This window comes from Anoplolepis gracilipes, chromosome 17 (genome assembly GCF_047496725.1).
Source record: "Anoplolepis gracilipes chromosome 17, ASM4749672v1, whole genome shotgun sequence".
In the NCBI taxonomy this organism is placed as follows: domain Eukaryota; kingdom Metazoa; phylum Arthropoda; class Insecta; order Hymenoptera; family Formicidae; genus Anoplolepis; species Anoplolepis gracilipes.
Window position 1 is genome coordinate 2810645 of NC_132986.1, and position 17174 is coordinate 2827818.

At 42.3% G+C, this 17174-nt stretch overlaps 1 protein-coding gene across 2 annotated transcripts in view; it reads right to left on the reverse strand.

Annotated features, from left to right (window-relative positions):
* The window catches only part of LOC140675292 (protein pangolin, isoforms A/H/I/S), a 119288-nt gene that overhangs the window by 35812 nt on the left and 66302 nt on the right, over positions 1-17174 (reverse strand). Inside the window, exon 4 of one of the 2 annotated variants that reach the window (XM_072909638.1) lies at positions 12388-17102. The exons of the other annotated variant lie outside the window; for it this stretch is intronic. Within the exon in view, the coding sequence (XP_072765739.1) occupies positions 17010-17102 (93 nt within the window). The 3' untranslated portion in view covers positions 12388-17009. Of the gene's footprint in view, positions 1-12387; positions 17103-17174 lie in introns of those variants that run through there. 2 annotated transcript variants of the gene reach the window in all.

Sequence of the window (17174 nt, forward strand, 5' to 3'; positions counted from 1 at the left end):
GCTCGCTCGCCGTACGCGGCGCTTTCGTTTGAGTACACATCAGCCAACGTAGCGCTACCCTACCGCAAGTTCCCGTGTAATACTGCGGAAAATGGGGTCATATCGCGTCGATGGAAGTAAACCTATATCGCGTCAGTAAAAGAAGCTTCTAGAACTGTTTAATGTATAAAAAACATAATCTATGATGGGGCGAGGAAAAAAGTCAAGAGAGTTTCATATCGGATAATTTAGAAACAACTCTATATGCTAACTATAAAGATAATAATTCTCAACTAACTACTTTAACGGTTCGTAAATTATATTTAGAAAAAAAAGTAAAGTTTATAAAACATAAATATTTAAAAGTAAATTTAAATAATAATTTGTTTATTCATAAAAGTAAATATTGCTTTCTTTTAATTTTCTTGAGAAATTTCATGTATGTAGTGCTGAAACAATGTATTACTTTAAATATAATTTTTTCTAAATAAAAAATAAAATATTATAAAAATATTACCATGTTTCACGTGTCGAAACTACTTTAGCTATTGCTAGTGCCTTCTTCAATTAAAATGCATCTTTTCTAAGATTGAATTTAGAATCATTAGAGAGAGATTAATCGCATTTCCGTATTTTTTAAAAATATTATAAAATAATTTATATAATAATATTGATTATAATAATCTATAGTAATTTTATTAAAATATTATCCCATCCCAATATTCATTAAGAAACGTGTTTTTTTCATTTGAAAGCAAGATGACTCCACGAGAATTTTCTCCGCAAGCTCCGTAATGGGGCACATAGAGCAGATGACAACGTAAGGAAAAGATGCGAAGAATTTCCGGGGATTTATTACAGGGCACGTAGCAATTCAAGCCGAGCAAGATGATGCCCAATCAGCTTCACCTCGTTCTTTCACGTTTCGATCGATGTCGCGTGCATACACGTACACGGGGACAGACAATATAAATCAGCAATCTTTCTTCACCCTATCCGGAACGACTTCTTATCCCATATCCTTGAATTACGCCCGGATTTTCCTCCGATTCATCCTTAATTCATAATTACACGGTTTACCGGTCTCGCTGATTGTAGATTACAGTTATTTCGGTCGTACTTTCGTCGCACGAGTTATTAATAAAGCACACAACTGTTGTAAAATAAATCAATTACGCGCCAGATAGTCGGATATGACTGAAAACGAAATTTTCGGAAGAAATCTTTCAAGCCTGATATTTTTCATGGAAAATATTCGTCCTACATTTTTCAATAAAAATTATTATGCAATGTGTTACAAAAAAAAAAAAAAAAAAAAAATTGTAATACTTGCGAGTGCCGACGTTAGAAATTAATTCAACGAAGAAACATGTGCATCTCGATGGTCGCAACGAACGGACAACAGCCTGACCATATTGACCGAAGAGGCCGAGGAAAGGAGCAGCGACATTTTCTGAGATGAAGGAACTCCAGGGGAATCGAGAAACGCGATACGGACTGCGCGATGTGGCTTCAGATATTTCGTGGTAACTGCAAACCCCATGTGGTAGCACACACATCGGCCGGTCGTGGCCTCCAAGTGAACAACTTCCACTCGTGCGCGGTGGTTTCGAGACCGAATGCACCGTCGAAGTTCCTAGAAGCCCGGGCCTTTAAGGACCGGCCTTTCCATCCCCCCTCCCCTCACCCCTCTCTCCATCTCCAACCACCGGTGCTCTCGGGATACAATGCGTGTTCCGCTTTCGAAACCCTGCCATTCCTTGGCTTGCCGAGAAGTCCTTTCCATTGCTGCATACTTTCCGCGCGTCCTCGTAGACTTACTTCGGAAAAAAATTAGACTTGGGTCTCTGACATTTTAAATGAAAATATTGAATTTTTTTTATTTATTCAACCTAAAAATTATCGATAAAAACAGTTTTGCTTTTGAATTTTTTGATCTTTTATAATTCTTCGAATATAGCACTTTTTCACGGATATATGTGATTTTATATAAATTTTTTTTAACTTTTTCAACATTTTCACATCTCTATATCAATTTAGTCTGTAAACACATATAATTAATAACATTTCATATCTTTCTTCATATGCCCTTTTGGGATAAACTTCTCGATTGCGAACGCCTGTTTAGGAGTTGCTTTCAATCGTCAGTGAAGACGAAAGGAAAAAAAAAAAAAAAATGAAAGAAGAAGATAGAAGAAAGAGAACGACCTGCCTCAGGGTTGGGAACAATGAAAAAGCTTGATTTGTTCTGGCGCCTCTCTTCGCGACGCTCCGGATTATGCCCGGAAGTCTTCTCTTTATCCGTCCCGGTATCTCTCCCCCGCGTGCCATTTTCACTCCCACTGTGCGAAAACGCGTACCAACGACACGCGTGTGGTGATCGCCTCGAGCGAGAGAGAGTCTCTCCTACGAGATGCATCGGCGACCGGCTGCCACAACTCGAGGCGATCCCCCCGTCCGACAAGTATGTAACTGCGACGACCGCACGACGAGGACGCCGGCAGTGTCGTCACCACCGTCGGGGACTGGCGCATTGTGTACGGAGAACGTCTCTTCTTTTTTTTTTTCTTTGCTCACCCATTTCACCGGGAACCGAGGAACCGTTGTGGAAAGCGCGATGACAGCCGCGCGAAGCGGCCCGAGGGAATATTAAAAACGTTCCGAGTAGATAGGTATCCGCGATGGTATCCAACACATAAGCGTGACGAGTAACAAGCCTCGGATGTATGTCATCGTCTCGCTCGAAAATTCGTGTACGTAAGAATACGAGGACCGGAGATCTGGAGATCCCGGCTATTTCGAAGAGTGAAAACGACGGATTTGTACCGTATTGTGAAACTGAAAATACTTTTGTCTTATTCCTGCAAAGACGTTATATTTCTTCTCTTTTCGTCATTCTATTATATATTGTATATCCTTTTTCTATACAAGAATTTGCATCTTTTAAAACATATTTTTGTATATGCACTCGCTCTCTCTCTCTCTCTCTCTCTCTCTCTCTCTTTGTTTTCTTGTTAACTTGGTAACGTGGATATCGCAAAGCAATTCGTACAATTTCGATAAAGGGATAGAAAAGCTGCCCGATATGGTCACGGACGAAGCCACGACACGTGTCACGATGCGCGTGACATCGACCGGATGCTTCTTGTCGTACAATCGTGACGATGAGAACACGCTGGTTTTAAGTAAGTGACTCGCTGAGTCTTCAAGTATTGTCGCGCGACACGATATTACTGTCATCCGTCAATTGATACAAAACACGACTTTACGTGCACATGTGTTTGAGATTCCTTCTCGAACAGAATTGATAACAATAAAAATATATGTTCTATTTTGATAGAGGGTCTCATATATATATATATAATAAATAATTAATGAGGAGTGATAAATTTCTCATTCCAGATAAACGGTGGTAGCTATTAAAAACGGAAGAATAATCACAGCTCTTGCGCGCCCTTTATTTTTCAATATATCACGGATATACCCAATATTCACGGTCGACGCTTTGTCGCGGTTTCGTGGACACGATAGTGGAGATTTAACGGAACCCGTTGTACGTTTTAACGGGCCGCGACCGCAACGAAGCTGAAAATTACACGTGCGTCCGCAATATTTGTCTATAACGACGCGATCGATCTCTCTAATACATTCTCGAATATTACGTTAAATCACCCGCAACGCGCGCGTTTAAAATTTCTGCGCTTTTAACGATAACAAAAAAAAAAAAAAAAAAAAAAAAATCTTTATCCGTTAGAGAAACTTGAGCACTTCTGAGAGACTGATATTGCAACAGAGACCGGGACGCGTCCTTGACGCTCCGATCGGGAGAACATGGTCCTGAATTCCCTCACGACGATGTGCTTACACAGAGAGAAAGAGAAGGAAGAAAGAAGGGGAGATGGAGATGAGAGCGAGTAAGGCGTAGGCAAAGCAGCCGTAATAATGGACGAGAAAACGAGACGCGGACGGGTCGGCTCGACGGGTTCAAGAGAGAGGGAGAGGGAGAGGGGGGAGAGAGAGAGAGAGAGAGAGAGAGAGAGAGAGGGAGGAAAGAGGGAGGCAAGAGAGAGAGAAGAACGCGGAGGCGAGCATCGCGGGCAAGGCAGGACAGGGCAGGGCACGGCGAACGCAGGGCCCCGAGGGCTGCCGAGCGAGCGACAGGAAGCGGCAGCGACAAACCAGGCCGACGGAATGGAGAGAACCGAGCGTCCAAGTCGGTGGAGGAGAGTGTTTCGAGCGGAGGCGACGTGGCTCCGGTCGTGTTTTATTTACTTAAGACCAGTAGCGAGCTCTCGGCGCAGGTAGAATTCCACAGCTGGAATCTTAATAAGGGTGGCCAGGGGTTCTCCCTTGGTCGCTTCGTCCCGTCGTCGTTCGTCTCATTCTCTCTCTCTCTCTCTCTTTCTCTTTCCTTGAGGCTTTCTGTTGGTTCTGCGATCGAGACACAAAATGTCGAAAAATGATAAACATTGGAATAATATCCTAATCATATCAGTTGTCTGAAATTAACATCGCCAAGTGACAGATTTAAAACTTTTAGATATATATCAAAATTATAACAAAATTGTTGAATATACATATCAGAGTAAAGATTCATATCATATATTTGTTATAAAATGAATAATGAAAATAAATATTTAAAAATAAAAATAGACAAATATTTGTAATGAATAAAATGAAAAATCGCTTTTGCATCCTTTTCACGCTTTATCCGAGCGAATAAAAATTATCGGACGGAAGTGTTGAACTAAGCTCGTGTTGAACGCTCACAGCTGCTGGCGGATACTAGGACTTGTAACTGAGAACTTTTATTTTTGGCCAGCACGAGACTCGATGCTCGGGCATCGGAGGAATGTTCCTAAACCGAGGGAAGAGGAGAGAGAGAGAGAGAGAGAGAGAAGTTTAACGCCAAACGCTCGCGATAAGAGTGCCCGGGCTATTTGTATATAACGGCGTTCACGCGCGGATATAAACGCGTGTCGCCGCGTGTTATCTCGTGAAATTTATATCCAACGGGCGGTAATTTTATCGCGCCACTTGCCGAAATCCCGCCGTGTGTCGCTAACACACTTTTACCGTAAAATCTGAACACTCGTTAGAGCGTTCGTCATAAAATCGCTTTCGCTCGAATTCCGAGAAAGCCCAGTCTAATTATGGTCCCCTCTTTAATACAAGAGCGGTGACTGCTGTCCTTGAGCGTTCATCCATAGACAATTATGGACGCACCCCCGGCGATAATTAGCCGAACTGGTCGAGCTCGCGCGACGGAAGTGCGCGAAATCATCGCGGCCGCTGTGCTCATCGATATTTTCACGGGTGTTAAACATTCGCGTTTATCAGGCTACGTATCGTATCGCAAGAGAAAGAGAAAGAGAAAGAGAGATAGAGACAATAATGTACTTATTAAGCACATCTCTTGTAATGGATGATGGGAATAAAAATAATGAGATGAGAAAAATGTACGCAGAAAACGTTAGAGTAGCGTACAGTGTGTGAAAATATTGAAGAATTATATTACATTTTATAATTTCAACTCTACACTATCATCAGGAAATGGGAATGATGCAGATCGCACCTAAAACCATCGAGAGAAAAGAGACCGGAAGAGAGCCGCGCGAAACAGAAGATGCGAGAGAGAGAGAGAGAGAGAGAGAGAACATTGCCCGTGGCCATGCCGGCAAAATTATTGCGTCCGCCTAACTAATCCATACCGCAACGTATGCGACCCCTCTCAACCCCTCTGCGTGCGTGGAGTGCGTGCTACAGTCGAGTGCACTATCGTGCGCGAGCTCATATAACGGGTGACTGTCGAATGACTGCCCGTCACAAATAGTCGATAATACACATCATCCGAGATATATTCGGGGGAAAAAAAAAAATCTTTCGTTTTTTCCTCAAAATAAACGATGACGTGAATGAAAATATCGTACAATTTTCTTTCGCAGCTACGGTCGAAATACGGATATGTAAAAAACCTCGCAAATTCAAGATTTCAACAAAAGAGTAACGCTTAAACAAGCAAACTTGAAACAACGTTACAGATAACGGATATAAAAAAAGAAAAAAAAATACAATATTTCGTTTGCATCAAATCTCCCTCGAGATACGGAATTCAAGGCAACGATCGTGGAACGCAATCACGCTCGCGTCGTGCACACACGTTCTCACGCACACGCACACGCACACGCACACGCGCGGCGTCTCGTATCGCGCACGTGCTGCGAAAGCCGCGTAATTTCGAGCCAGTCTGTACGCGGGTTCGGTGAAACGTACGCGCCGCATGCAAGTGCATCGCGGCGAGAACGCAAGAGAGCGGTGCTGCGTGTGCATCGTGCACACACGCGTGCGCACGTGTACCGCGGCGCGCACGTGCTAAATTGCGGGGCGCGGTTGCGTTGCGAGTTGCGAGAGAACGAGCGTTTCGTTCGCGCGTTTTCTCTCGCTGGAAGAGGTATCTCGCGCATCTCGCGTATGAGCGCCCGGACGAGAGTAATAATGAATAAAAAGCAAGCGAAGGGTGGGTTCGCGATGCATACCGTAATTATGTTAACGCCCTCGTCTCGGCCGGAGAGGCGCGATATCTCGCGCGCACAATTTTACCTGTTTTTATATTACACGCGCGCAAGAATAATAATCCCTCGCGTTTTATTTTTTCCAAATAAGAAGATCGTTTATTACCGTTTATTATTATTCGTCCTCGCGAAAAGCTCGCCCTCTCGTTGTTCCTTTTCTCGTCGCGTGACGCGATCGTGCTGGTCCTCGTGTCTGTTAAACGAATTATTATACTTATGTAGCGTCTCACGTGAACGATCGCGTTCATATATCCGCGGTGAAGATGACGTACGAATGTCGTACGGAAATTATTGTTTCATGAAGCTTGAACGCAGGAAGCAAGAGGGAGGAGAAGACATCATCTCTTCGCTCTCCTCGACGTAAAATTATCGCCAACGACGATAATTATCGTGCACTAATGTGCCCTTACTAAATGTGACCCTACGTGCCGATGCTGACATTAATATTATCGAGTAAACTACCACTTCGGGCAAGGTAATAGTAGCTAATTCAGTAATGATACGTCTCGACACGAAAGCCAGCGATACGTCCTTTCGCTTCGCTCCGCTGACGCTTGTCTTCGAAAAAAAAAAAACTCTTTGGCTGTGGTTAAAAACAAAGTCCTTTTGAGGTCTACGATACATGGGAAAAAATATTGTTTACAATTGTGAGACACGTAGGTATTAGCACCATTAGACGTATCGAGGACGAGTAAAAAATTAATAGATATATAATGGATACGTTTCAAATGTAGTCTATTGAAAAAAAAAATTAATTCAACCAGAGAGCTATCATCGCGTTCTAGTAAAAAATTTCATAACATCTCGGAAGCAGGAAGTCGACGACCAATACGGACGGGCTTTCGTGCGTATACATGCCCGTATGCGCAGGGGTTGGAACGATTACCGATATATATATATATATATATATATAGTTGTAACTCTCTTTCCAAGGGGTTATTTGTCTCTCTTCCTCCTTCTTGTCGTTATATAAAACCTAGTGCGACGAGAATGGGGAACGGAGGGTGCGCAGGATCGAGGTTGCGAGAAGGGCAGGATCTCGCATAATGTCCGTGTAACACACCCTGCTCATCACGCGCCACTTGCTCCCCTCCCGCGCGAGCTTCCCCCTCGCGGTATCGAAACATCGAAGCGACCCCAGAAAACTTACTGGCCCTGAACAGACCCTACGGTGGAATAACGTATCTCTCTTCTCTCTTCTCTCTCTCTCTCTCTCTCTCTCTCTTTGCTGTACCATCCTTCTCGCTCACGCTGCTCTCGTTATTAGCTCTCGCCGACTCTCGTACACGCGAGTTATGTTTATATTATGATATTAATAGAGGGGTAATACGCGGCCACCATCACCGGCGGTAGCACCCGCCACAGCAGGTTGTTTGTCGGCCCTAAGAGGGCGCCCAGGGCCGTATAAACGGGTCCGGGACCATCGAGAAACAGCAATCAGCCTCGGGCATCGATCCGACGCGCCTCCTTCTTCGTGACACGAGGATGCGAGACCCATTAATCGACACGTCCATGCAAATTCCACCTCATTTGTATTACGCTTCCTTCTCCCCCAAGATTCACGTTACCGTCCAATTTCTATTAAGTATCATGCTCTTGGAAAATACAATATAATTTCAAGGTGTGTATACTTAATAACGTACTTGCACCTTCGGGGCCCGATACAATACTTTATGATACATATTATATAAATGTAAATAAAAAATTAATATTTTTTCAACGATGGAAGATTTATTTCAAATCGACTTATATTGTTAAATATCCACATCGCGGTTTCGGGTCTAAAAAAGTAATCGTGACGCAGATGAGCATTAATTGTGCGTTTCATAGTGTGGAGGTAGCTGAAAGATAAAAAAAAAAAAAAAAAAAAAAAAAGGATAGAGAGAAGTCTATCTTCCGCTATAAATTATACGACTACGAGGGAAAAGAGAGAGAGAGAGAGAGAGAAAGACGTAGAGCCTGAGCAAAGAGAGAAAAAGGGAGAGAATTGACCTGCGTTCGCCGATGCACTTCAGGGTCCTGTAAACGCGCGCAGGCCTATGATTTCGCCGGTTCGAAACGCGAAATTTTTAGCTGTGGAAGAACAACCAGGGGGAGAAAATACACGTTAAGAATGAGAGGATATCATTTAAGCGATCGGCGAAAAAGGGAGACTACCAGGAACTCTGCCGTCCGTCCGATTAGCCTTTCTTCTTCCGACCCGGCCTGGCTATCCAATTCGGAAAGGGTTGCCCCTCGGGACCCGCATCTCGTTACACGAAACATCGTGTAATTAGCACGTCGTTGCGATCTCGATTATATGTATATATATGTATATATTATATGAATGTGTGTATATATGTATGTATAGGGGCTCGGAAACGAATGATCCGCTAAGGATAGCGCGATAACCATGCAACGCGATCTACTTTCTTAAAACGAACCAGTGAAAATGTTATTATATTTGATTGTAGCAATGATCTAAAGTTTTATTGATCTTTAATGAAATTCTTTTACTTTTCTCCTCCGATTTATCTTCCCATTGATAATAACAGTTTTTACTGAAAAATTGATGAAAATTGTACATAATTGCAAGATGTAGCTTTTGAAGCCTTTTTTTATTTTAAATTACTATTTTTAAGAAGAAGTCTCTATGCATATCTAAAATAAAATACGTGCACGTATATTAAAAAAAAAATTATATACGTATTAACTTTGTCAAATGTGATAAATTCACAAAAAAAATATATAAAACTCTTGATCAAAACTCAACTATTTTTTTAACAAAATATATTAGCTATAAATCTAGCTCATATATAAGACGCAATTAAAATTGAAACAGCCACTATCACTAATTGATTTTTTTAGTGAGATTTTACTGATTTATAGTGTTATATTTCTAACTGAGATCATTAGTGACTATTCACTGCTGTTAGTGATAATATTATTATTTTATTAAAAATATCGATTGTACTAAAAGAATCGGCAATGCTGGTAGCGTGAGAGATTTTGATTCTTCATTTTAAATCATTACCTATCCCGTAGTTTTAGACACACGTAATTTTAATTTAAATAGAATGCATTTAATAGTTATGAAAATTCCGCGTTTCCAGTTATCCCGCAGCGACGACAAAATTTATCATAAAAGAGATTTTGTTGGTAACTCTCGGGACTCCGCGCGACTCGCAACAATGCGATTGGTATCCGACTCGATTCGACAACATTAACAAAAAGCCGATATCAATCTCCCGTTCCACGTCGACGCGACGTCGCGGAATTAGAGCGGAAAAAAAAAAAAAGAAAAACAAACAACAAAAAAAAAAAAAAAAAAACAAACAAAACAAAATAATAACCAGCGTGCGATGTATAACGCACAATGTATAACGCGAAATTTGACCGCTATTGTTTAAACGATATCGAATTACTGGCCCATCACCGCCGCCGCCGTCGCCGCCGCCGCCGCCGCCGCGATGCGATCAACACAATGGAACTTTTCGTATTTCGTGGTTCGCGCGCGCGTTCACCTCTTCCTCCTCCCCCCTGTTGCCCGCCATCGCCATCGCCCTCGCCGCCGCCGCTGCCGCCGCGCGCCTCTCTCGCTCTCTTTGTGCCGCGTCAAATTCGATATCGAGTTATTTTTCAGCGTGATTACATTAATTGCCCCGGCGATACAGGCCGCGCCTCTGATCACAGGCGCGATCGCTGTAATGTCGTTGGGCCGGTTATTCAGCCGAGAACGTGCGAGGTGTTTCTATTTTCGAAGGTTAACGCGATTACGTTCCGTTGTAGCCTCGTCTAGCGGGGCCTCTCTCTCTCTCTCTCTCTCTCTCTCTCTCTCTCTCTCTCTCTCTCTCTCTCTCTCTCTCTCTCTCTCTCTCTCTCTCTCCCCTCCCCCCTCTCGCTCGCGTTATTTCATTTAACGGCGTGTCCGATAAAAAAGCGGGAGATCATCGCGGATGATCAAATATCTTTATTTCTTTCATATTAGATAGAGAGCGGCTTTTTGTCACTCATATTTATATGATTCTCAGCAATTACCGACACGATATATCAGTCTACGATACAAGCTCGTTGACAATACAATGCAAGTCGCTCTCGCTAATAAATTAATCTTCCTCCGCGCTTTTAAGTATTCAGGCAATGAAGTACGCACATTGATAACAATCCTATTATCTACCGATTTGACAGATATCTTAGATACTAATTAGAGACGCGATTAAATTAAATTCGAGTCTTGTATCGATGTTATCAAACGCAAAGTCGCTGAGTCGTCGACGGAGACATCGACGTGAGATTTTAGCAAAAAGTATGACATTTCTAACATGCAAATCACGGAGGGGAAGAAAATGCAATAGATTGCGTGTAGATATCGCGCACGGTTCTTCGACATGAATCTCGTGTTTCTCACGTACTTGTACAGGGTATACATATAACGACACGACCGCAAATTCGCGCGGGATCACCTCGTTTTTCGATCTCCTCCTCCTCTTTCTCCCTGTCGATGAAGCGAGTCGGAGAACGCGCGGTTTCCGGTCTGCGTACTCACGGTAGAAAATTAGAAACACCGCGCCATACCTACGTACGTGATTTCTTCCCCAATAGCGGAGAGAACGCGACGCTCGTTTCAATTTCGAGATATCTCTCTCTCTCTCTCTCTCTCTCTCTCTCTCTCTGCAACGGATGTGCGCGACTCGTTAGATCAATCGTCCCGCCGTCCATTTGCTCCGCCTGGCCTCTTTCTCCTTCCTTCCTCTCCGGGCATAACATTTATATCGGTTTCTCCCCCTCCCCCTTGCGCGGAATACAGGCGATTCCACAACCGCCACCATCACCACCATCATCATCCGCAGCGCTCGACCTATCTAGGGGACGATGGACCGCGCGGATGGAGCGCGGTGTTGATGCTAAGCTAAGCGAAGGTTCGTTCTTTGATCTTCTGCTTCCTATATATAAACACGAGTGCGCGAGCGGGAAGAAGCGTGCTTCCATGTACAGGCGGTAGTTAGGACGACGAGAGGCAAGAGAGGAAGATAGAGATAGAGATAGAGAACGCGCGAAGAGATGGCCTCTATTCCATCGTATCTCCTGCGTGGGGTCTTTATACGTCCGACTATATTCCCCTACATCCATTATCTGCATACGTTACTCGGCAACATATCATACGAACGCTACGTGCTCTCGGCAGCCGTCACTTTTCTCTTTTTCGTTTGCCTAACTTTATCCTCCTCTTTCTTCCTCTATTCATCTCTCTTCGTTTCTAGGATCGGTATTAGATCGGTTGGTCGGTCGGTCGTCGTAAACGTCATCTACGTGGAACCGTCATATGCGTATAGCTGCTGCTGCTGTTGATGTCGCCGGCAGACCCATAGAGAAATGATAAATTGTTCGAAGGCGACACACCTTCGAAGGGAATCCGGTCCGTGCGTTACGAACATTTCTCATCACGCTAAAAGCGCAATGACGCTTTGTCTCTACTCACTGCTAGAGATATCGCGCGGAATCACGAGACATATTTTCAGATAAATGATGAAAAAAGACAGTGATTTTTTTTTTAAACAAAACAACGTATTTTTTCTTCTCTTATTTATTTTATATGAAACTGCTTTCTATTTAGATTATTAGTACTAATATTTATATCAATATTAATATTTTTTATATTAGTTGAGACTTCTGGCACAATATTATTTTATTGTTTAAAAAAATATTTGTATAATTTAATCAACTGTTAATGTAAATGGTTTGGCAATTTTTAATATTATATTAAATAATCTGTAAAATTGTTCGAAATATTTAGATAATTGTTAAAATCATTTTTGAATCGAGCATTCTTCAATCAAAAAATTTTTGGGTTTGTTATTATTATGTGTTTTAAATAGTGGCTTTTAATACAGAAATGTGAACAAATGTCGATTTACGTAATTGGTGAACTCAATTTTTTGAATCTATTTAATATATTTTATCGTTTCCTTGATTTAATCATGGGAAATTTTTTGCCAGACGTCTTCACGCAACATTCAGTTTCTTAATGAGTTCCATTCATGATTTCATTGTTAAATTTATTGCGCGAAATAGTCACGTTTGTTCTATTTAACGTCTTCCTTAGTAGCTGTTTCTTACTTCTCGCGCGATCTGTTGTCACATACATTCACATTTATTCTTCGATGTAAAGAGATTACATGTCCAAAGTATTAACGTGTCTTTACCATTTTCAACGAGTTTGTGCTATAAGCTATTTGTGTGTTGCGCTATTGTGATCGTGATGCAAATTATACTGCCTACAAATTATAGATAGAGTGTCTATTTAAATCTTGTAAAAAATTCCCTGATTTTCCAGGTATATTTTATTCGAAATTCTAGATAAAGAGAATATTTTCAAGATTTTTGAATACAACTTTCTCTAAAATTAATTTTTTTATTGTTTTTTATTCATACAAAGGAAAAACATAAAGCCTCTTAAGTTTCAAGTGCTAGATTTATAAATGTACTAAAAAAAAATTGAAACTGAATAACTTTTACAAAATATACGAGATATAAGAATTTTACTTGATTTGTACTGATGTAAAATTTTCATTTCTTTATGATTAAAAGTGAGAAAAAATACATATTTCACATTCAATATTATATTAAAACATTGAATATATAAACAAATATATATAGTTCAAACGTATAATTTGTATAGTAATAATCATTTTTAATTTGAGACTTCTTTGATTTTTTCAAAAGAAATCCCTGTGAAAATTCCATGTTTTCCATGTTTTTCCAGCGAGTAGACACTCTGAATTAGAAGACATTATAAAGAAGAACGCGACGGGTAGTCTTTAATGAAAATTGTCAGAAGCATACGCAATACGACGCGGAATAGAATAAAGCGCCGCGACGTTGTTTCGCGTGCACTGTTAATAAAGGGAGAAAATAATAACGCGATAATGAAACGGCGCAACGCTGGTGTTTTATGAGACACGCGTGCACACGTGCGCGGATTGTTTCACGTGCGCAGGTTGACATTTACGGCGGTACAATGCGGTTTGAAGCATGCATGTATACGCATGATTCGCAGAGTCACGAATAATTTTCAATCCGATGGAAATTTTTTTTCAAAACAACGCCGTGCGTATTCCATACAGCCTTCTTGCTCCTTTCCCTTCGCCGATTGAGTCCGTCAATCTCAAAGCAGTGACTTTATCGTAGAAGAAGTGGTGAGAAAAACAAGTGGGAACTTGTAGAAGAGAGTACGGCGTGATTGTGTACCATCTGGACGGGAAAAACAGCGAGGAATCGCGATTGGCGACGCGAATTGCAAAAAGTAAGTACGCTGCGATATCTGAAGATTGCATCTGGAATTGCGGTCTCCGGGGAAGAGAAACAAATGAAGATGAGCGTACAGGAAGAAGAGAGATGGCAAACGGCGGGTGAAAAAATCCGCAACGCGGATCCACCGTCTCGCTAGATCTGACCGCAAACTCATGCCGATGCTCTCTGCTCCGAGTTGATTTCAGCGCGCGAGTGCTTCTCTTCGCGGTTCGAGAAGCATAAGAAGCGAGGATGCGACAGCAAGGACGAACTTTCGCATGCTTTATCAAAGCCTATCGGACGCGCTCCAGGGAAATTGATTATTAAAACTTTCGTCGTACCGTTGTCTTGCGCGAAATGATCAACTAAGGAAAGTACGCGTTTAAATTTAACGCTGCAGCGAAGAGCAGAGGCGCGTCGCGGGAGCGCGAAATTAGAAATTTAAATTTTAAATTGCGCTATGCGTCGAATGAGATTTTCGCGCCGATAATTAGATCGCCTCGCCGAAATTATTCCGTCCAATCGGATAATCTTCATATCGAGATAAGATCGAGGGAGAGAATAAAGAAGAAAAAAAGAAAGAAAGAAAGAAGAGAGATATGTAGAGCGCGACGAGAGGATTCGACATTGCACCGCCTATCCGGGTTTCGCCCTGTGGCGCCGATTAGGCCGCAATTAGGTCGACATTGTTATGTTAATGGCGGCCGGCTAGGGAGGATAATATTAGGGTGAGCCATGGGGAATGATGTTATAATATTTCAACACCAGTACCCCGGGGTCGGCGGCGCTCAATTGATAAATCATTTCGTAAAGAGAGAGAGAGAGAGAGAGAGAGAGAGAGAGAGAGTGGCGGGGTGCGATATTATATTCATATTCGAAAGAAGGGGGCTACAGCCTGGCGAAACGAGTCGGCCTGACACCCCGACCGTATTTATCGGGGGCGCCCATTCACGGATCATGGATCATGGATCGCTGCGGATAATCGCGATGTGTAGCCCGCCGACGAATTGGCCAACATTGACATACAACAATTTCCGCCCTAACTCCGGCGTGACTTTTCGTTCTCTCTCTTTCTTTCTCGATTTGAGACCCGATCGAGATCAAGTGGAAGTCAATGACTTGGGGTGCGAACATCTTGCTAACGTGTAATTCGTGATAGCCCTGGATAAACACGAAAAATAAAAGTTGTCTACGAGGGTCCTCCCCTCTTTTTCTATCCCTATCATTTTATTCTACGCGTCTATCATTTTTTCGATAAATAAGGAAAATTGTCTGGACAAGGAAATTTTGACGTATACATCAATTCTTCTATACTCTAAGCTCTAAGGAACAATGAGAAGAGCTGAAAATTTAATTTTTTATTTCTTTTATTTAAAAAAAAGAAACAAAACAAATCTAAATCTTTCTACTACTGATTATATCGTCTCTAATTTTCAAAATTAAAAAATTTCATTAGTCTCTACACTGACTTTTAGCAACTATATGGCTGTCTCGCAACCGGTATTCATTTACATCGTCGACCGTCGCCGTCATAAGAGAGCGGGTCTTGTGGAATATTTGAGAAGCAATAATTCTACTACACGGCGCATAACAGGTGGAACAAATCCAATTGGAGCCGGCGCACGTGACTATTTGCCCGGCACTATTTCGGCGTTAAACGAGAGACACAGGTATGGCAGCTGCGTGACGACGATCCGCCCCCGCCGCGCGTGCGAGAGTGGTTTATATTGCGGCTAGAATATAAGCGAGGGAAGAGGGGGGGGGACATCGAAGGGATGTAGGAGGGAAAGGGGGGAGGAGCGATAGACAACCGCATGCAATTGATGGGGTGCAAACGGGGTCGACCGCGCCCGGCCAGGTCTCTCTCTCTCTCTCTCTCTCTCTCTCTCTCTCTCTCTCTCTCTCTCTCTCTCTCTCTCTCTCTCTCTCTCTCTATCTTTCTCTCTCTTTCATAACGGCTATATTACGCGGACGTTATATATTTATTTAATACATGGGGTGGGCTCGCGCGCGGCCAAGTATTACACGAGTTATTATTTCTGCTTGTGGCTTAGGCGAGCGCCCCCTCGACGAATCGCAGTCCTATTGTGCCCGTTTAACCGCCCATTGGGGTGAACATGATACTTCTCACAGTCGGTCGGATACGGGGGAGAAGGATGATTTAGTCAGATTAGGACGGACGTCCCCGCTATAATGCTCGCGGTACCACGTGAAAATCTGTGCGGCTGAATGAGCGGAAACGACGGGATGCGGGTGGGAATCGTGCGAGCGAACGCAACAAGCGAAACGTATAGGGTGAAGTTGTATACAAAAAGTGAAATATATATATAAGAAACATACCCACATAAATAAAGCGAAAAGAGATATTAATATGCATGTATATGTACACAGAGAAATATATCAAATGCTAGACGTGTAAAATCTGCGGAAATGTTGGGCGGGAATTTGGTCCTCGAGTACGCGAGAGCCATCGAAGGAGACTCAGCTGTAACCTAACGAGCCAACAGCTGGTATGCACCGCGAAGCGAATAGAAGCTCGTAAATGCGGTATAAAGATTGCACTTGCAGGCTGCTACACACGCGGACCGAATGAGAAAAACCACGCGCTCGACCACCCACGCGGCCGGACGTTGCGAGTCGTCGTCGACAACTGGTTTAGGTGATGTCGATTGATTTTATTCAGAGCCGAAAATGCGATACTTCTCACTGCTCACGAGTGGATCATCAGATTAGACTAATGCACCCTTCCTATCGGGGAGCGCCGCGCGTTTCGACCCGGCTCTAGTGGCCTCTCATTCCCATTACGACACGGTGAACCGATGTCGGGGCTAAATAAGAGTCTATCGACTCTCGGACAAAGGCCCCCGGTCTCACATTACCTATCACGAACCGTCTACCTATACTTCTAATATCTTTTAATATCTGATGGAAACAGAAAACAACTTCTTTCTTATCCTTAAAAATCTAAACGATTCTAAATCTTTCAATATCAATATATTAATTTTAAAAAATTTTTTTCTATCAATAACACATTTATATGCAGAATCAAAATTAACGAATCCAATAATAAGTGCAAGTATAAAAAAAAAAGTATTTTGAAATGCATCCAAAGAAATTTAAAAAATCCTAAATTTTTTTAAGCTTATTTTGCTCCATTCTAAAAAATATTTTTTTTTTTTTTTTTTTTTATTACAATACCTTTTTATCTCTGGGACTTACATTTACCAGAATGCACGGGAGGCGAATTCGCAAGATCAGCGTTGCTAAAGGTGGTGAACTTACCTAAAACAAAAAATGAGAAAAAGCAAAGGTTAATCGTGGGAATACAGATAATCGCAGGAATGACGGAACATT